We start from the raw sequence: 20,096 nt of genomic DNA on the forward strand, positions 1-20,096 counted from the left end.
CAGTAGGACTCCCGAAAGGCAACACTGTAAAAACAAATAGAAATTTATTTCTATTTTAATAAACAAAAACAGATATTTTTATATTTTCTAGGTTTTTCTTTTTAAACAGGAGCACATTTCCCAGCTTACATATGAACAATGCCGATTATCGTTGATTTAAGATGTCATCAATAGGCTTTTTCCTAAATTTGTGACTGCTGAGTCAGTTTTCACTCTGTTGTTTTCCTGTTTACTGTTTCTCCTTTATGTTGTTTGGCATCTAACTACTTCAGCATACTCCCCACTTTAATAACCATTCAGGCGTGAAAGAGTTCAGCTCATTCAGATGCTATGATTTCTGATATCCCTAAATATTATCATTTTAAAATATTTAACTTTTTTTCTTTTACAATTCTGAATGAAATGCATACAGATTACTTCAAATTCTGGAGAGCTAACTACTTAGCTACTGCTTTGCTAATTTAAGCCACTGCTTTTCTAATTTCAACATCTGTTTTGCTCATTTTAGCTGCTGTTTTGGTCATTTATGTTTTAGCACCTGTTTAGCTAATTTTACATTCCAATGAGCCAGTTTCAGCATCTGTTTTCTGCTCCTTTTAGCTACTATTTTGCTGCTTTTAGCTGCTGCTTTTAGCCTCTGCTGCTCTGCTTGTTCTAACTTTTAGCAGTTTCAACTCCAACTTTCAGCAAAGTCACTCTGCGTTTTGGCAGAAAACGCCATTTCTCGAGTTTCTGACGAGTTGTCGTGTTGTTTGTTTATCTATTTATGTGTTGTTTATTTATTTTTCTGTATGTTTTCAATTTGGGTTAAGTTTATTTCATTTTATCTGACCCTGTCAGTATTTTGGCTGACGAGTGACGTCAAACCCACAGCTGTAGCTGCTCTGGCGCATGCGCCGTTCGTGACTGGAGCGGGAGCCCAGAAGCTGCTTTGTTGTGAGCGTCGCAACGCTGCGACTTTCTGCGTGTTAGCTGCTGTTTGCAAGATCTTACGGGGACTATTCGCAATGCTGCGCGCACATTAAGCGCTGTTAACTTGTTTTAAGTCGAAAACCGACGCTGTTTCCGCCGGGAGGACGCTCCAGACGACAGAAGTTGACCTCTCTCGTTTATAAACAAAACGCTGCGAGCTGCTGTTTTTAAGGTGGCGCGTCAGAGACAGCTGCGAGACTCGTCCGATTCCCGTGCGTCGAGTTGGCCAACTTGGTTGTCGGTCGCGCTTTTTGTCGGCGATGGAGACGTCCGTGCGGCGGTGCTAGGAGCCGAACCGCTCCGCGACGCATCCGCGCGAACATGAGAGGAGAGGACAGCCGGTTTGCGGGAAGCCGGTCCATGGCCACTGGAAGAGGGGGTGAACGTCCCTGCAGCTGCCCCCACTTGACGGAGGAGGAAGGACTTGCTGACAAGAAGGGCGACCTGAGGCCTCCTCGTCATCTGTCCAGGTCTTCATAGGAGACGAGCGGACTTGATTTGATCATGGAGACGGTGGGGAAATTCGAGTTTAGTCGGAAGGACCTGATAGGACATGGCGCATTCGCTGTCGTGTTTAAAGGAAGGCACCGAGAGGTGACTGCACACTGTTTACATCTCCTTTTTTATTATTATTTTTTTTTTACACATGCACAATTCCACAGAGAGATGATGAGTCACTTTTAATAAACCATTAGGCATCGTTTAGCATTTTATTGTCCATTTGACGTTTGTTGTCATTGTACGACCTTAAGAGGCCCTGAAGCGCAAACAGGACGTTCCTTAAAAAAAAACAACAAAAAAAAAAAACACAAAACATCACGCAGTTGCAAAACATTTTTATTTTATTGCATGGATGCTAAACTTGCAACTGTCTTCATCTGTATTCAGAAGTGTCGAGCCTCACTTTGGTTACAAGTGGAAATAAAGCCCATCGGACTGGTTTTGTTTCCCCTCTAAGCGCCATTAAAACAGACATGTCGGAACATGTATGCTCGGATTTAAAGCATAAGAATGATGCGAGCTTTGCTTGTAAACTCACTGTGATCCTCTGTTTCCCCCCCTGCTGTGATAAATGTGTCCAAATGCATCAATTCTGCATAATAAGAATCAGTGACATCTCTTGGAAGGCACAGCTTACTCAGCTTTGGGGCTTTATTGCCAAACATTTGCACTAAATTTCTCATCTGTGCAGCAATAATCAGTGTAATGTGTCAGGGAAAGCCATGGAAAACAACCTGCTCCTTCCTCTGGAAGCTGATTTTTGCCGTGCAATGTGTCCCTTTTAGAAACACGACTGGGAGGTGGCAGTGAAATGCATCAACAAGAAGAACTTGGCCAAATCTCAGACGCTTTTGGGTAAAGAGATCAAAATACTGAAGGTAAGACGGACTTACTGCAGTTTCTTTCTGTCAAACTGCTTACCATTAAGTTCTGGAAATCTCAAATCTTATGTTTCGGGGACTGAGGCGTGGGAACTTTTCATTATGTAAAGCTTTTAGTGTCAGAACAAGTCAAAGTGGAAGACTGTCACATCTCCTACAGATAAATAAAAGTCCCAAATGTACAGATATAAGGGGATATATATATATTAAAAAAATGATTCATCCTCCAAATAACTATTATTGTTTTCATTATTTCCACAGGAACTGAAACATGAGAACATTGTTGCTTTACTGGACTTTCAGGTATGCAGTATTTAAATGGCATTTAAAGCGTGCATGTTATTGTCTCAGTGTGACAGATTTTTAGACTGACGCTGTTTTGAAACAAATGTTTGCAACAAGCTGCAGGAGTCAGCGGGTGGTGTATATACAGACCCACTGTGGAGGCTAACAACCCAGCTAACGTCAGGCTCAGAGCTGCGGAGAAGAAATAATGTTGTGCACAATTACTTCAGAACTATATAAACTACCATAAACAGGCCTAAATATTGCTTAAATGAAACAGCCTATTGACACAACGATTTACACTACATCTAAAATGAATTAAAGTGTTAAATTTAGTCTTAGTAGTTCATACTCATGTTGAATATTGTAGATAAAAATGTGGAGTTTTGTGAACGTAAGGTGAGGTAAATATCAGTGCAGTTTGAAGAGTCACATTTTTCCTCCTCAGTAAACAGTTTTGTTACGTTCTGCTCAAAGATTTTTTGTTTTGTTTTTTTCCGTAAAGCTTCAGTTTCCACTCCGTGTCCCCTTTGAGCAGAGTCATCATTTCCTGTGTTTACATTCTGTGTGCAGTCACACCACCCACTCGCAATGGCCTTTGTCAGCAAGGCTTTCTGGGAAGTGTAGTGCAAGTCCCTTTATGCCTCACGTACTTGTGTTTATTTTTAAATCATGGGCTTAGTGCGCAGATGAAAGTTGTTGTTTTTTTCCCCACAGCAGATGCAGACATCTGTATGACTCTGTTTACTCCCTGTCACACTCGCTGGCGCATTGTTCAGTGACAAATGTGAATCGTCGGTCGCGGCGATGCTGTTGCCTGTAGCCTAGTTACTGATCTGAAGCTCGCTATCACAGCACACACACACACACACACCCCTCCCGGGTCGCTGAGACATCACGTCTCTCACGTCCTCACACTCTGTCTTATCTGAACCCAGCAGGTGTCTCTTTGTTTTGTTTTTTCATCCATAATTAACTCACTGCCATCTGGTTTTAAAAAAAAAACAAAAAAAACAGAACGCTAATTTACATTTTATTGCATTATTCCACTAATAAAATAGTTCAGAGGTGTGTAAATGATGCCTTGCTGGCTTTTCTAATGTTTATCTTATATGAAATGTCACGTTTGAGTGTTGAGTTTTTTTTAACTGCAAAAAAAGTCTAACTCTGTAGTGAATGCAAACTAGTGGGTTTTTATTGCCAAAATTGACATTTTTGTTTTACAGCTTCGATTTGACCTTTCATTTTCTAGCCTTCTCTCCTTCGATAAAAGGCGAAAGCCCTGAGCTGTTGCATGAATTCGTGGCTAGCATCTCTGAAGCTGCGGTGCTGTGTTCGGGCGTTATCAGCAGCTCGCGAAGGTCAGAAATCGTGATGTAAGCAGCAGATCTACATTCCAGTCCTTACGTAAAGCTACGACCTGTGGGTAGTGACCAACCGGACTGTTCAAGTAAGCTTCTTCTGAAGAGTGGGTGGGCTCAGCTCTTTGGGATTAGCTCACATTAGAGTCTCTGAGCCAGTTGATCTGGTTTAATGACAAGATCTCATGAACGCCCTCCAAGGGAGAGAGAGAGAGAGGGGTTTTATTCTGGTCCCATTGGTAGGAGACCTCAGGGCAGACCCAGATCTCACTGGAGAGGCTGTTTTTTTTGTTTTGTTTTTGTTTTTTGCCTGACTTGGGAACACCTCAGAGTCACACTGAGTGATGTAAAGGGAGGTCTGGGGATCTCTGCTCAGGCCGTTGCCCCAGCAACCTGCTTTTGGATAAGCGGCAGAAGATGGACGGATAAATTGACAGAGTTCATCAGATGAGATCGATGACGCATCTGAGAAAACCTAATCGTCTTATATTCTGATAAACCTTCGTTTTTAATTCACTTTGAGTTATAATTGTAATCACCCTCTGCTTGGAGTTTCCCAAATTACTTCCCCCTGATTAGGTTTTGGAAAATTTTGATGAATCTCCCCCCCCTTTCTAAACAATATAATAGAGCTGTAAGTGATGAACCTTTAGCAGCACCAAGCTTTTTACACAACAAAGGTTCAGAGCCGAAATTCTTCCTGAATTCGTAAATCCAGGCTGTCGGCTCTCCTCCTGGACCTGCCGGGACCTGCCGGGCTGCCTGTTTGCTGTCCGTCTTCATTAAAGGCCAAAAGCAGCCACCGTGAGAAGCCCTGACTCAGCCGAACTCCAGAAAACGGGCTGGCCTCTGACCGCTGCATTCACAGATACTGAAATGGGGTCAGATTGAGCGATGGCTGTCATCTGTTGCCATGTGATAAGAGGGCTTTTGAGGTCTGCAGTAATGTTTTTTTCTTTTTTTTTTTTAAATACATTTTCCTCCAAAATTCTGAGAGTGTTTCTAAAGGACGGTAGCTTCAATGAATATTAATTGTTGAAACAGTTTCTCAAATGTATAATAAATGTGTAAATAAATGGATTTCAGTCTTTTCTGTGTTAACAGTGGAAACTACTTTTTGGGGTTTTTTTTCTTTAAGTTTTCACAACTGTTTTATTTCATTTGGAAATTACACGTGGATTGGTTTCTGTCTTACTAGAGCGGTGTTTTCATTGAGACCTTCTTTCCAGGAGCTTTGATACGTGTCGGTGTGTGTTCGCTCTCTTTAAGGTCTTACATATTTCTGAAATGAGAATTACACGTTCATTTTGTTGTCTAACAAGCTGTTTTCTCTGTTCGTCAGGAAACCGCCAGCTCCGTGTACCTGGTGATGGAGGTAAGCTTGCTGCGATCCCGTGCTTTGTTCGCAGAGTGATGTATTGTCTCAACTCCGTCACATTCTCGACTGTAATTAGCCGAGCCTTCAGGCGTCAAAGCACTAAATGGTTGCCAGAAAATAATTATATGCTGCTTTTTTTTTTGTCGTGGCTGGGTGCTATTTACCTGATGAAGAGTGTCAGGAATAACACGTGTGCCCGTTCACTTATTTGGCCTGTCCATTGGTAATGCACACCATTTTTTTTTTTTTTTTAAGTTTATTTCTATCACTGACAGTTCAAAGTAGAGTAGTACTGAACATGCTAGCAGTCAGTCCAGCTCCTCTGGTTTTTATTTCCTTTTGCTGGATCATTAAACACGTGTATCATGTTGATCTGTTTATGTGTGTTGTGAGAAGACATGCAACATATTTGCCATCCGTGCAGCAAAACCTGTTCAAACACAACTCAAACGTAAAGGTTTTCATGCTCCAATGAGTAATAAACCATATAACATGGAGTCCTTAGTTTGTAGGAGTTTTAGTTTGTAGGAGTTTTAGTTTGTAGGAGTTTTAAACGCTCTGAAAATGATATAACAAGCATTTTAGTTTAGAAGAATATATATTTTCTGCATATTCTGAAACCAAATCTCATGATCTCTATGCTTACCTCTGGGTTCTAAAGAAGGAGATGACTTCAGAGGCAGCTACTTGTCACACCTCAGTTTTGTTTTTTTCCGTCAGTTCATTCATATTAATAACTGGAGCAGGAAGGAGGATGTAAATCTGGGAGCACATCACTTTTAAGCAAATCACTCCTGTGATCTGCTCTGCTTTCTCTGAGGCGGGGTTAAGAGTCTTTGCACAGAAGCCCTCCTTGTTTCATGTGTGCCATAATGTTATTCCTTTTTATCTCTCTCCCATCCCGTCTTTTTTCTTTTTTTTTTAAATCTCAGTACTGCAACGGAGGTGATCTTGCAGACTACTTACACTGTAAGTGCAACAGTTCATTTATTGCTAATCAGTCAGTAAAGTTTACATTTAGTTAATTATTTTGCTATTCTTTCTCTCTCTTTTTTTTTTTTTTGTTCTCCAGCCAAAGGCACGCTGAGTGAGGACACCATCCGGGTGTTCCTGCAGCAGATTGCGGGAGCCATGAGGGTCCTACAGACCAAAGGGATAATCCACCGGGACCTCAAACCCCAAAACATTCTGCTCTCCTACCCACCAGGGCGCAAATCTCATTCCAACAACACCTGCATCAAGATCGGTAGGTTTCATGTTAGGGCGGTCCGCAAACGGGGGACGCATTCAGAAACGAACTGTTCCATCATCGGCTTCTCAGTATCGACAACCTCCGGCTCAGCTGGAGCTGCAACTCTTCCAGGGTGTTCATTTAGCTGGTGTTTTTGTAAAAATACACAGCACTGAGCATTCTGGGTCTTGGTTCAACGTTCTGGTTTCCCTGTAAAGGAACAGATGACTCTGAGGTTCAGTTAGAAGGAACATGTTTTCAGAGGTGGATCTAGATTAAGTGTGGATTGTTTTAAACATGAGAGGAAATCTATTTAAGGATCCTCTATAAAGCAGAAGTGAGTGCAGTCTGTTCGATATCTCCTCGGTGTCAGATGTTGCCAAATCGGATCAGCTTCCAGTTATCGTTTTACTTTTAAGATGAACCATATTTGTTGTCATTCTAAAAACAAATAAAATCTAATGGTTTAGATTTCCTAAGTTTGAACTGCAGGCCTTGCAGTGGGACCTTTGACATCAGTTGTAATGAGATGAAATGTTTTTGATGGCAGATTCAGGCCTCAGCAGCGAGGCTCTGTGTCGAAACGGTCTCTCATTTTTCGGAGATATTTTTTGTCCACGCTTTGCTAAAGAGGTTGATTCTTGACATTTTTCTTTTTAAAAATAATAAAACCAAGTTCTCTTATTTAAATCAGACACCATACTTGGTTTAGTCCCAGTTCTTAGTTCCAACACCTTTTTCAGTCATGCAGCGCCTCATTTGGAGTTCATGCTGGTGTCGTTTGTCCTGTTGGAGAAGAAAAATACATTTGCAAGCAGCAAACTGCCCATAAACTTGCTTTCAAATGACAGTTTTCGCAGCTATAATTAGTGGTGCTTGTTTCCAAATTTCTGTATGAATTCCAGATACATCAATTCTCAGATTAAAGTCAGTCTCGTTGATTAAAACATCTCATTTGGTTTGATAATAAGTTATGCAAAATATTACAGTGCAGCAGCTGATCCTGATAGATAATTATATTATTTATTTTTTCCTTTACATTTGGAAACTCTTGGTTCTTAAGTCCATTAATTTTCCTCTCTGGTAAGATTTACTTCATGGCAGGAATTTAATCTCAGACAGTCTCATAATCCTCATGACTTTAGGACAGTCCAACTCAAAGGCAGCTTTAAACGTTGCACCTAAACTGATGCAGGGATTTCCTGAAACTATCTGTGACTCGTTTATGGTTTCCTAAACGGACTGCAGGAAGAAAAATCAGTAAGAAATTTGACTGATACGTCTTATAACATCAAGCACATAAAAACTCCAGTGTGAGTTTGCATTTTCACTAAAGCTGCCATCCTAGTGAAGATATCTAACTTTTTATGCTGGAGTATTGTAATTTATAGTTTCTTTTCAGGTGGAAGTGTGCTGCAGACTAAAATGTATTTCTCAGAGCCAGCTGAAGCGATCCTAATCAGTTTTTCTCCCAAACATTTCCTCTCATCCTTGTGTTTCTCTCAGCGGACTTTGGCTTCGCCAGGTACCTTCAGAGCAACATGATGGCGGCGACACTCTGCGGCTCCCCCATGTACATGGTAAAGACGTTTTGTAGGCGTTTTATGTTTGACGAGATTCTTTTAGCTTTAGTTTCATATCAAGAAGGTAAAGTTGTGCAGTCCTCCCTGGTGTTGCCTTTTAAAATGAGTTTCATGTAAAAGCAAGTGACAAAACTCAGGAATAATGTGAACATAATTAATATTTGTTCTGTGACTCGTTTTTTTTTTCCTGAACAGGCTCCTGAAGTGATCATGTCCCAGAACTACGATGCCAAGGCTGACTTGTGGAGTATAGGAACTATAGTGTTTCAGTGTCTGACTGGAAAAGCTCCTTTTCAGGTAAACACACACTTTATATTATCACTAATGAACAAACGTGAGAGCCGATTCTAGAGAATGAAGTTGTTTTGCTTGTCTTTATTGACAGTGAATATGTTCCAAGATTGGACAGGTAAAATGTTAAATTTCTATGTATTTTTTGTGTTACTGATGTCATAAACATACACAAACAACTCATAGAAAGTCAGTTCTGATTCGAAGTAAAAACTCATGTCAGTGTAACATTATTCAGTTGAGAGCTTTTTTTTTTCTTCTAATTTTTCTTTTTGAGAAGTTGTGAGCGAGCTTTCAAGAGGCGTTTAAATGTCCTGCAGCGGCAGAACGGAGACCGTCGGGGACAAAACAACAAGATCTGCAGCTCGGCGAATACATGTCATCGTTTCTCTGGCAGCTCCAGCGCTGCGCCACTTCCTCCTCGCTGCGTTACTCGTCACCTCAGACAGGATGTCAAAATCAGACACGGAGTGGACATTTGTTTCTGGCAGTCTGAAAACACAGACAGAACTGAGCACATTAAGGAAACAAGGAAATAGAAAAAAAAGAAAATCCTGTAATACAGTTTCTCCAGAAGCTTTGCTCATTGGCTAATGTGCTTCCATCTCTTAATCGTTATGGAGATCATGAAGTTCACATTTAGTTAAAGTGGAAAAGTGGTTGTTCAGCTGAGGGTAATAAGAGTTAATGGTCAGGAACATGTGGCTTTGTTTTATTGTACTTTATTCATTTATTCAGGTAATAAAAAGAAGGAATAAATCCCTACGGAACAGATACGTTAAGGAGAAGCAGCTTTTTTTATCTTTGTTTCCTCTAAATTTATTTAAAATCATGTTGCAGCTTCCAAATTTTAAATCTGCTTCGTCTGAAAAAGAGTCGTTATGTCTGAAAAAGTCAAGATAATGAAGAAAAAGTGAAAAAGTAAACACCAGTAGGTCAGCGTTCTTCTGTTTTCCACTTTTCTCTTTAGGCCAGCAGTCCTCAGGACCTCCGGCTGTTTTATGAGAAAAACAAGAACCTCAGCCCCAAGTAAGGACCTGGAATTTGCGCTTCGACTCTGAGATGTTTGTTGTTTTTGTTTCACTGTTATTTATTGTTGTCCGTGAGATTGTCCGTCTTATGAAAGGGAAGCTCTGACAAGGATTACTCAGCACATTTTTGCTGTCGCACAGCAGAACAGACGCTGCTCAGCTGTGGCATAAAAGCTAACCTTAGAAGTTTTTAAGAGTCCCGTAGATGCAGCTGAAAGTGCCGTGTCCGTTGTGTTTGCCTTCAGTATCCCCAGAGAAACGTCTCACCACCTGAGGCAGCTGCTGCTGGGTCTGCTGCTGCGCGGCCCCAAAGACCGGATGGAGTTCGGTCAGTGAAACTCGGTTTAACGATTTAACAATTAATTATACGAGTGCACTTCATGCACAACAATCATTTTACTCACTGTCACTCTTGCATCGATTATAAATGTCTGCTTTTTATCGTCAACTTGTTTCTCTCTCTGACTTTGTTAGATGAGTTTTTTTGTCATCCATTCCTGGATGCCAGCTCATCCGTTAAAAAGAGTAAGTCAGAAGTCATGTGACACGTTTTCTGTAAGAACGCCGGGGGATTCATGTTTGTTTTGTCCCAACAATAAAGAGACTATGTTTTGTTTTAAAACCACCATGTCAGTGATGCTGAACACAATTAGAAGCTCGTGTAGTTTGTTAAAAACGTTCTGATTACATTTACCGTTTCTGGTCTGACTGTGTTTTTTCTCCTCGAGTTATTTAAACCGTGTTCCATTTTGTGACAGCCACTCCCACAGTGACCATGACCTGTTTACCCAGCTCTGCATCAGCCAGCTCCTGTAGCAGCTCCTCGACCTCTCACCTCGCTTCACCGCCGGTTTGTCTTCAGTATTTCTGCCGTTAGGCCGTTTGCCCCCCCCCCCCCATGCATGAGGCTGATTGAGTAGAAACCTGTCTGACCTTTACTCTCTGGTAGCTCTTTTATACTCTCCTTTTTTTTGTTGTTTACCCACCACTTTCTGTCTTCCTGTCACGACAGCAGTCTCTTGCTGAGACTCAGCATCTGAGGGCCAAAGTCCCGGCCTCCCCGACCCAGGAGGCCACCGGTTTTCTCCTCAAGGACTCATCTGGAGCGGGCGGCAGCAGCAAGAACTCCTCCTCTTGTGACACAGATGATTTTGTCATGGTGCCTGCCCATTTTACCAGTGAGGAAACACTCTATCAAAACATCAGACTGAGCTGTACATTGATCTTAAATCTATATAGTTTATGCTGGTTATTGTGAGCATTTTAATAAATACCAGATTCTAAGGGTTTGGAGGATGTCTTGTTCACTCTTCTGTAATTGTTTTTTTTTGTTATTCCTGAATTTTCAGCAGGTGAGCTGACGTGTGAGAGTAAAGTGCTGCAGGACAGCCTGATGAACAGCGGGTGAGAACCACCAACTTGTTTTTCAGTCTTTGTCAGCACCGATATCGGTCTTATTATTACCCGCCGTTGAAGGAGGAGCAATAATGTTTTTGCCTGTGTGTGTGTGTGTTCATTTGTCTGTATCCTGAATGACTAACTACAAAGTAATCATTGGGTTGAAATTTACAACTGATTACCTTTTGGAGTTGTCTCGACTGAAGATGGCCGCCACAGCTACGCGATCTTAGCAAACACAAATATGACTATAAGTCAGTCAGTTTTACAGACACTGAACTAAAATTTGGCGTGTTAATATCTGAGTCATCCCCAATTTAATGATGTGAGAATTGTTAACTACTGGAATCGGCTCTGTTTGTTTGTTTTTATCTCATGAAGCACAGAATGGATTTTATTAAAACTTTCTGAACATAATCCATAGATGTACATCTGCAACTGCCTAATTTTTTGGTGTCAACCCAATTCAAGATGGCCACCGCAGCCAATCAACAGTAGCCCACACAAACATGGCTGAATTCAGTGAATTCTACAGACATTGAGCTAAACTTTAGTGTGGAGGGAGCTGACAGTCATGAAAGAACACGCGAGGCACTGCAATCATTGGGTTTAACTGTATTTTCATGGCTTGACAAAAATGGCTGTAACTGTCTCATTTCTCATCTTTAGATAATCTTACTTTAAAACTGGCATGAAAGTGATATGTATTCCTTCAAGGAATGCTGTTTTTTTTTTACTAAATCTGTTTGTTTTTTAAATACTCTCACTTCTGTTCATTTAAAGCATGAACATACACTCTCTTCTCTTCTTTAAGATGTGATTTTTGACTCTATTTCTCTCTCTCGGCTTCCATTAGCTCTCTCCTGGCTTCTTCTGGTAACCAAGCCAAAACGCCACCACACTCTCCTCCCTGCAGCGGGTCTCCAAGTTCAGTCAGGTACGGGTCCAGAGCCGACGTTTGGCTGTTTACATCAGATAACATGACACTAAAACCAACAGAGTTATAAGTCATGTCCAAAGGAGCTGCTAAAGTTGATCAAATTGTCAGAGAAAGTAAATGAAGACTTATTGTATTAAAGTGTAACCCAATGCAAAGCAGCTCCAAGCAAAACATTAACTTGAAATGGAGGATTTTAGTTGACTGCAGTTATTATAGAGAGCAAAATAGTTTCCGTGTTGAAGTAAGAGGACATTTTATATTGGGTAGTTTTGAAAGTAAGGGTCAGATTTTTTTTTCTGCTTAAATCAATAATCCCTAAAATGGTTGAAGGTGGGCCATGTCGTGCGAAACAGAAAACCTCATCTTCAGAATAACTTCTGAGCTCAATTTAATGGCAAAAAAAAAATGCATGTGTGGAAACGCACTAAATGTAACTTTCCCGTTGTATTTTCTGCCTTGTTTTTGGCATTCCCCTCTCCTCCCTGCCCTTTCCAGGCCCATGGAGTCCCTGGGAAGTAATTATGGCGGTAACTATGGAAACCATGGTCAGTCATTGCCTATCCCAGTGCCGACTCAGGTCCAGAACTACCAACGCATGGAGCAGAACCTCCAGTCTACCAAACAGGACGGATCACCACGGTCTGTGTCCAAACACACACAAACAAAACAAAAGAAAAGAACCATGAAGTCCTCGTGTTTGTTAGTCAAACCACTGATGTAGTGGTTTGAGTTTGTTGATTGGTGATCTTCGCAGGCTGTCGACGCCGGTGCGACGCTGCAGCAGCGGGAGTTTGCCGGGCTTTCGACCTGGCCCCTCACCCCCCTGGCAGGTAGCAGTTCCCGCCTCCCGCAGGCTCTCCCTGGGGGGTACCAGAACGTTCCAGCTCTCTCCTCAAGGTACTCAGGAAATTAACTTTCATCGTGTCAATTTCTTTTCTTGTTCTCTTTGTCAAATCCTGCCTCTTATAACCTGTTACCTATAACCATTAAAGGCTAGCGTTCATAAACATAATGGTTTATTTCATATCATCAGTTTCAGTATTTTTTTAAATGTTTAATACTTTGTAAAGGGTTTTGTTTTTATGGCTCAAAAAATGACTATTGCACCCTAATGTATTTAGTATTTTCTAGTTATTAGTTCTGCAGGTATTATTGTTACCCAGTTCTAAGATGAGTTGGAGGAACTTGTTAATATTCTACCTTCTGGTAACCTTTGTTTCACACTTCCTGCCAAAAATGAGAACAAATCTTCCCACCTCTGTCCCACTTCACTTTGCAGCTCCGCAGCATGCCGAACTGAGGCCGGCTTCCCAGCAGCACCCACAGGCGGCAGGCCTCGGCTCACGGCTCCACAGCGCCCCCTGTCTGTTGGAGTGCGCGGGTGGCGGCGGCAGGCAGAAAATCAAGAAGCAGCACTCGGACCCTGTGACCGCCCCCCCAGCGGGGCTGATGACGGTCCGTCCCCTACACTCTTCCCCCAGGCTTAGCGAGCTGATGCAGCGCAACCCCCTCCCTACGATCCTGGGCTCGCCCTCCAGAGTGAGTCACAGTCGGTTTGTCACTCAGGTCAGGTTAAGATGCACAAAACCTTGAGTGTATTTTTTTTCTCTCCTCAGGCTATACCCCCATTTGAATTTCCTAAACCCCCTAGTTCTCCGAACCTTGTGAATTACCTGACTCAGAAGGGTTTGGTCATTGGCTCGCCTTGCAGCAGGACTGCCCCAGGAGAGCTCCGAGACTTTGGGCAACAAGCCATGAACACAGCTCACTGCATTCACAGACTGAACGAGGATGACGGGAGCTTTGGAAGGTTAGATTGTTGTATTTATTATGGTTTTTATACTGACCTTAATATCAAGTGAGGGTTGTTTGGCTGCAGATACAGGACAGACAAGGATTTCTTTAAGCCTGCAACTACTTTAATCCTTCCTGTTTTACCAGGAAGTGCATCATGGGCCATGCATTATTGTTCTTAACCCCCCTGAAGCCCTCGTAACTGAAGACAGGAAGAGAAAATTAATTTAACCCAAAACCACAGGAGGGTTAAAGGCTTAAGCAGATATTTTATCATTTCTAGAAAAAGCTTTTACAGTAAATTAATTTGCATTATTAAGTGCAAAAAAAAAAAAAAGTCCTCATTCATTTCGAGATATGAGAGTAAAGGTTGTTATAAAGTAAAACTAAAAACTATATCAGCTGCCCCTAAAGCTATGGGTTTTAAAATGTGTTCTCCCACCTTTTGACTCAGGTCGCAGAGCGCCGGTCGTCTGTCTGACGTGCTGCTGATGGCGGCATTTGGAGCAGGTGGACACGCAGGGGAGCGAGGAAGCACGGAGAACCTGACCTCTGAAAAAGCCATAGACATAACAGGTTTGTTTGTCCGTCAGCGAAAAAACATGTTTACCATGTAGAGTTTCATTTTATATTTTGTACAAGTTTGCACTGCTGCACTGACAGTGAAATACTCAGCAGATGGCTTGAAAGGAAGTAGCTTTAGCTTTTGTGAGTGATGACTTTTTAATAGCATGGATTTGAAAATAATTGTTGCCTGCTTTTCACAGACTCTAGCTCAAGAGTAAAGGCTGAATGTTGTATTTTTTTTAATTTAAATGATGCAGATAAGTCTTAAGTACCTGATTCCATGAGAGCATTAACTTTATAAAGGTCTGAACCTTTTAAAGGACAAGGATACTTATTTTTAAACCCAGAAATGCACAGCTTCATCCATTTTGTGGACGCACTGCACTACACTTATGTCATTTTTATCCACGGCTTAAAAATAATCATGCAAATATGTAATGCATGTGGCTAAAAAGAACAAGAACTAAATAAAGATACAAGCATGACTTTGTTTTTTCTGTTTCCCAGGTGCCCCTGGTGACTGTGGAGGCTTCACGCTTGGTTCCTGCAGCCCAGCTCAGGTGGTTTTCACTGTTGGCTCCCCGCCAAGTGGCAGCACCCCACCCCACTGCTCCAGACAGAGGAAATACTCAGGTCTCACTTTAAGAAATGTCTCAGTGTAACTATACAAATGAAGAAGTCTCCACATCCTTCCTGCAGCAGATAAAGATCAGATTATACAGACATGACAAATGACATAGTTGCTGTTTTATTTAGTGTGTATTTAGAATATTGATGATTTACTTGTTTGTTCTGCAGTAGAAAAGAGGACTTCTTTGTCATATTTCTGTTCTTTTCCTGACTCATACAGGCTCCTTTAATTCAAGCAGTCCTGCAGGCTCCTTAACCAGCCGCTACCCTCAGACCGGCACCTACCTGGAGGGCTTCGAGGCCCCACCCAGTCCTCGGTACAGTTTCACCGATCCCATCACAGCCAACTTGGGGGGTCCGGTGACCTTCGAGGCTCCTGAGCTGCCCGAGGAGACGCTGATGGAGGTGAGGAGAAGGTTTCCCACACAGCCAATCTCTCCTCTCTCTCTCTCTCTGTTTAATGCCTGCGTTCTTCTCATCAGTTCATAAAGTTACGTTCTTCTTCGTCTTTGTCTGCTTCTGGCGGAGTGCAGCAGGAACACACGGAGACCGTGCAGAGCCTGCGGTTCACCTTGGACTTCACCTTCTGCCTGATGGAGGTGGCGGGGGCCCGTGGCGCTGTGGTGGCAGGAGGACAGGGGGACGTCTCTCAGCTCTCCATCCTTCAGCAGCAGAGCCTGGTAGCAGATCAGATAAGCTCTCTGAGCCGGGAGTGGAGGTAAAATCAAGTACCCTGCCTGTCCACATACATTTGGCTACAATTAATTTATTAATTTTAGTGTGGTAGCTGTAGTTTGTTGTAGTAGATGTTTAAATGAAATCCCTGCCCATGCTGTACATTCATGATTTTAAATAATATTTAAAAATATTCTAGTTTTAGGTTTGTTCTGCTGCTGCTTTTAAGAGACAATTATACTGATCATAGTATAAATCAGAAAGTTATGAAAGAAAATCATACGCAGTTTGTTTGTTTTTGGCTTATTACTGGCTGGTTTAAATTTGAGTTGTGTTCCCTGTGTGTGTGTAATTGTCTCCTCAGTCACGCAGAGCAGCTGGTGCTGTACCTTAAAACTGCAGAACTCTTGTCTACAGCCTTACACACAGCCATGGAGCGGGTTAAACAGGGCAAACTCTACCCCTCTGCTACTGTCAAACAAAGTAGGAGCGCCGAGCAGGAGCGTCTTTTCAGTGTCTTTTAATTGGGATGTTATTCCTAAGCAGAAACATCTGTTATTTCTTTCATGTCCCAGTTGTGAGACGGCTGAATGAGCTGTACAAGTCCTGTGTGGCGTCCTGCCGCTCGCTCAGCACCCGTCTGGAGCGTTTCTTCAGCAGAAAGCAACGGCTAATGGACCAAATCACCTCCATCACAGCTGAGCGGCTGCTCTTCAGCCACACTGTGCAAATGGTGAGCGAAATAAATGACACACAGGCTGTGTAATTATATGGGTACTGTAAATAATAAATGGGCATTTGATGCGTCACGGGAACGATGTATAGTCTCTGTGTGGCATTTAAAGTATGTGTTGGGGACGATAGACAGCTACAAACTCACCAAATTTTAGCTCAGTATCTTTAAATTTGGTCGGGTTGAAGCTATTTTTGTGATTTCTAGGGTCAGTTGTCTGTGGCGGCCATCTTGATTTGAGTTGAGTCCAAAACCTAATCAGTTGTAGAGGTCAATCATAAGATTACTTTGTGAAAGTTTCTGTAAAATCCATCTAGTAGTTCATCAGATATTTGACTAACAGAGTCAGTACCAGCTGAGCTCCTGTGATCAGTTGGTAACTCCAAATGTTAAACATTTTTATTCTTTCTGAAAGTTTGATAATACAAACAAACACACACAGACGCAGGCGAAGACATTATTGCCCTTTTGCCTTTGGCAGCTGGCGATAAATGTGACACTTAAATGTGAAAGAAGTTGGATCTTCCCTGTTGTTGATCTCAGGTTCAGGCTGCTGCGCTGGACGAGATGTTCCACCAGGGGGAAGCATCGGTCCTGCGCTACCACAAAGCTCTGCTGCTGATGGAGGGCCTGTCACTGCTGCTCACCGAGCACGACGACATCCTCAGCGTTGGCAAATGTTCGTACCTCCAGCACGGCAGCCCCACCGTCGTATGGCTCTGAGAGCTGAAATTCTCCTGTTGCTGCGCTTCAAAACAGAATTTGCATTTTTTTTTTTTTTCCGAAGTAAAAAAATGTCCAATGTTGTTTTTGTTTCTCTTTTGCTTTCTCTGTGCAGGTAAGGAGTGGATCGAACGCCGTCTCACAGCTCTGCAGTCAGGCGTCTGCGTTTGAGAGCCCCAACACCTGATGATGTCATCCACTTACACCCAGCACGTTACTAACTAAACACAACTCCTCCCACATGTCATGGTTTCACAAAGAAAGGCTTCCGTTTTCGCAAGAAAACCACAAGGCTCGAGTTTACACAGAAACCTGAGGGTTTGTGTTGTGAATATTTCTGAAGTTGATTAGCAGTTCGCTGATAATGAACTTCCTGATTACTAAAGTCGAACCAGAGCTGGACGCAAACACATCTTCGCGGGCGGCTCCCAAAGTGGCGAGAAGACCATTCCCGCCGCCACAGGCGTGAGACAAACGGGAGCAGTCACATTCCTCCACGCGCTACTCACCTAACGTAGACCCAGAGCGACTAGCGTTCATGCTGCGTGCCGCTACACGCAAATTTCACCTTTTACAGAAACGTGCGCTGGAAGAGAAGTGCAGCACTTTGCTGCACGTGTTGTGATTTTAGCTGTCGAGGACTGACCCTATGTCCAGATATTCTCACGTTTGTTTGTTTTGTATGTTTTTCGATAGTTTTCTGGGTTTTATCTAATCGTTTCTGGCAGCAGAAGTGCGTACAAGCACCGTTACAAAACTGTTGCCAACCCCACCCCGCCCCCAAAATGTCTTCTGTTTCGTGTTTTAATAAAATGTCCTTATATGTAACCATGCTGGTTTTGACAAAAAAAAAAAAAGGTGACATTTCACCGACGCTATATTTATCAAATGCCTTGACCTGTTTCTGACACTATGGTTAGGAAGGAAGTTAATAAGAAGTTAATTTGATTTTTTTTTTGTTTGTTTGCTTCTTTTTTAAAATGGTCTTGAGCAAAGAGAAAAGGGGTCCATCAAACTCTTTAAACACACAATGCAATTTAAAACTCGTTCTGTAGCTTTTATGTCAAAACAAAAAAAGACTGAAAATCATCCGCCTGCATCTTTCACGTTTAAAAACCCCTGGGATGTGTTCATCTGGCACACAAGCTTCCAGACCGCTGGTGATTTCTACAAATGATTCCATATTTTGTATTTTATCTGCCGAATGGCGTCCGCGCTCAGCAGGCCTAATCAAATCGTGAATGTAAAGCTGCCGGGAGAGGAGCAGCGTTGGCGTTGGCGCTGGCGCTGGGCTGAATGTTACGAGACCAACGTTGAGGCCGACCTTAGGGCTGAATGTTTTTTGCACTCTTCAAGTACTGTAAAGAAAGAGGAACACGATAGAGTCATCCAGTTTTTGTAGCCGCGGCTCATTTAGAAACTTCTGCTTACTCATTTTTAGCACCATTTCTAGTTGTTGCAGTTGCCGTCTCCAAGTAGAAGATGCTTGACGTGAGAGTGTCGAAGGAGTGGGTATAAGCTAAAACACCTTCAAGAGTTCTTTGAAAAGAAAATGTATTTACACTGAAGAATCTGAATATATTTGCAGTGTTTTGTTTTGTGCTTCATTTCAGATTTGATGTTGGGTGGGGCCTCGAAACGCTTCCTGCCTGTTTTGGATTTTGAGAGTTTTAAAATGATTATTCGACCTAAAAGAAAAAAATGTTTTTATCGATGTTTACCATCCTCGAAAAATTCCTTGGCTAAGTTTTTGTGTGAACTGGACGTTTTAATCCTCTGCGATAGTTGTTTTTGAGGAGCTGCGTGCGTGAAGTGTGGTGGTGTTTCGCGTGCTGGTGGGTGGTGGGATGTGTTAAGCGCATATTTTGTCACGTATATCTGTAAGAAGATGTGAATTCTTCGAACCGGAGTGAGAAACCGAAGCGTCCTCTTGCCGTCTAACGTCGTTTCGCCCCCCCCAAAAAGTCATTCCCTCAGCTTTTTTTATTTTTTTGAGTTTTTGAAGCTGTAAAATAGGGGAATATTTGAAGATAAAATATGGAGGTGTGATTTCTGGCTGAAGGGGGGGGGAGGGGGGAAATGAAGCCCTTACAGTAGCAACATCAGCAGGACAGGCTGCAGAGAGAAGTCATCCATTTGCTTTGTTGCTTTTTTTACATTTTGTCTGAAAATTTGCTCTGTGTGTGTGTGTGTGTTTAAGTGAACATTCCTACTTTTAGTTCATCCACAGGCCCTCTGTCGTCACATTTGCTGCTTTGTTCAGTGAGACTGTCTCCAAAGAAGCAGGTGGCAGGAAAACCAACGCATGTGTCACTTTTTTTTTTAAACGTACCACACAATCATTGCTGTCAGACTTATCTTATCATTGGAAGGAGTCAGAAGAACCATTACGTAAACCAAATGTGTTTGACACTCATGTTGATTTGATCAAAGCTGTTTCCTTTCTGGTCTGAATTGCTCTTTTTGTAGATTTTACAGCATACTCAAATGTTTTTCATTTGCCTCCTTTCTGTGTTGTTTGGTTGTAAGTTTAAGTTATTGTGTGTTCTGCACCGCAGGCCTCCGGAGAGATGCCACCTGTACTTTCCAAAGACTTGGCTTTCCGCTCCGTTTCCCACATTTTTTTTTTTCTTATCTCTAACAGACGCACTCTCTCAATATTCCTGCGTGTGATGTAACCTTTACTCTTCGGGAGCTGCGTCATGAATAAAGTGGAAGGAAAGGTCACTTGGCTGCAGAAGTTCTGTGTTTTCTTACATGTTGTCACCTCTTTTATGCAGAAATGTTGTCCTGCATGCTTCTTTAGAATGCATTCATTTTCTCACACTATTCTCCACTTCTCTATTTCACACACTTGTTGAAGAAGATTGCACCTAGCTGTCCCGGTTAGCAGAGTTTTTACTGTTTCTAAAAAGCTGGAAAGTTTAAAGAAAAAATGTGATTTTATACAATTAATTTAAACCTTGTAATCTGATGAAATGTTGAACTGCAGCAATGTGGAATAAGGGGTCAAATAATTCAGTATTTGCCAATGAGAGGACTTATTTAGGACAACTAAGTAATTAATAAACAATATCTTAATAGTGTACTCTAAAATCAATGTTATCCATTCATAGTTTTAA

The 20,096-nt window shown here is 42.1% G+C and overlaps 1 protein-coding gene and 1 long non-coding RNA gene across 3 annotated transcripts; one reads left to right on the plus strand and one right to left on the minus strand.

The window, feature by feature from the left end:
* The first annotated feature begins 900 nt into the window (after positions 1 to 900).
* Positions 901 to 19,701, plus strand: ulk1b (unc-51 like autophagy activating kinase 1). 2 transcript variants are annotated; one of them, XM_017410634.3, is made up of 27 exons: positions 901 to 1,566; positions 2,259 to 2,351; positions 2,616 to 2,657; positions 5,343 to 5,375; positions 6,311 to 6,347; positions 6,451 to 6,624; positions 8,116 to 8,189; positions 8,388 to 8,489; positions 9,454 to 9,512; positions 9,760 to 9,842; positions 9,989 to 10,039; positions 10,273 to 10,364; positions 10,527 to 10,692; positions 10,864 to 10,918; positions 11,769 to 11,849; positions 12,348 to 12,491; positions 12,607 to 12,749; positions 13,132 to 13,391; positions 13,469 to 13,662; positions 14,101 to 14,222; positions 14,721 to 14,846; positions 15,064 to 15,248; positions 15,377 to 15,561; positions 15,883 to 16,001; positions 16,094 to 16,251; positions 16,795 to 16,930; positions 17,090 to 19,701. In XM_017410634.3, exons 1-27 carry the CDS (start codon positions 1,477 to 1,479, stop codon positions 17,143 to 17,145), a joined length of 3,060 nt encoding a protein of 1,019 aa, XP_017266123.1. In that variant the 5' UTR covers positions 901 to 1,476; the 3' UTR covers positions 17,146 to 19,701. The 2 variants fall into 2 exon arrangements, with proteins under 2 accessions (XP_017266123.1, XP_037835318.1); XM_037979390.1 differs by having other exon boundaries at positions 10,867 to 10,918.
* Positions 8,730 to 17,090, minus strand: LOC119617660. Its single transcript, XR_005234015.1, has 3 exons — positions 16,899 to 17,090; positions 14,089 to 15,520; positions 8,730 to 8,975 (listed from the first exon to the last, which is right to left on the minus strand). It is a non-coding gene; the product is annotated as an uncharacterized LOC119617660 (long non-coding RNA).
* Positions 19,702 to 20,096: the final 395 nt, after the last annotated feature.

The sequence above is a fragment of the Kryptolebias marmoratus genome, linkage group LG14, assembly GCF_001649575.2.
Source record: "Kryptolebias marmoratus isolate JLee-2015 linkage group LG14, ASM164957v2, whole genome shotgun sequence".
NCBI classification, from domain to species: Eukaryota; Metazoa; Chordata; class Actinopteri; order Cyprinodontiformes; family Rivulidae; genus Kryptolebias; species Kryptolebias marmoratus.

Excerpts from the sequence above, each read along its gene's own strand:
- ulk1b (XM_017410634.3), top strand. The coding sequence starts at position 1,477 with ATGGAGACGGTGGGGAAATTCGAGTTTAGTCGGAAGGACCTGATAGGA. Across the intron at positions 8,190-8,387 it reads GCGGCTCCCCCATGTACATG|GCTCCTGAAGTGATCATGTC; the intron begins GTAAAGACGTTT and ends TTTCCTGAACAG. Across the intron at positions 12,492-12,606 it reads AAACAGGACGGATCACCACG|GCTGTCGACGCCGGTGCGAC; the intron begins GTCTGTGTCCAA and ends TGATCTTCGCAG.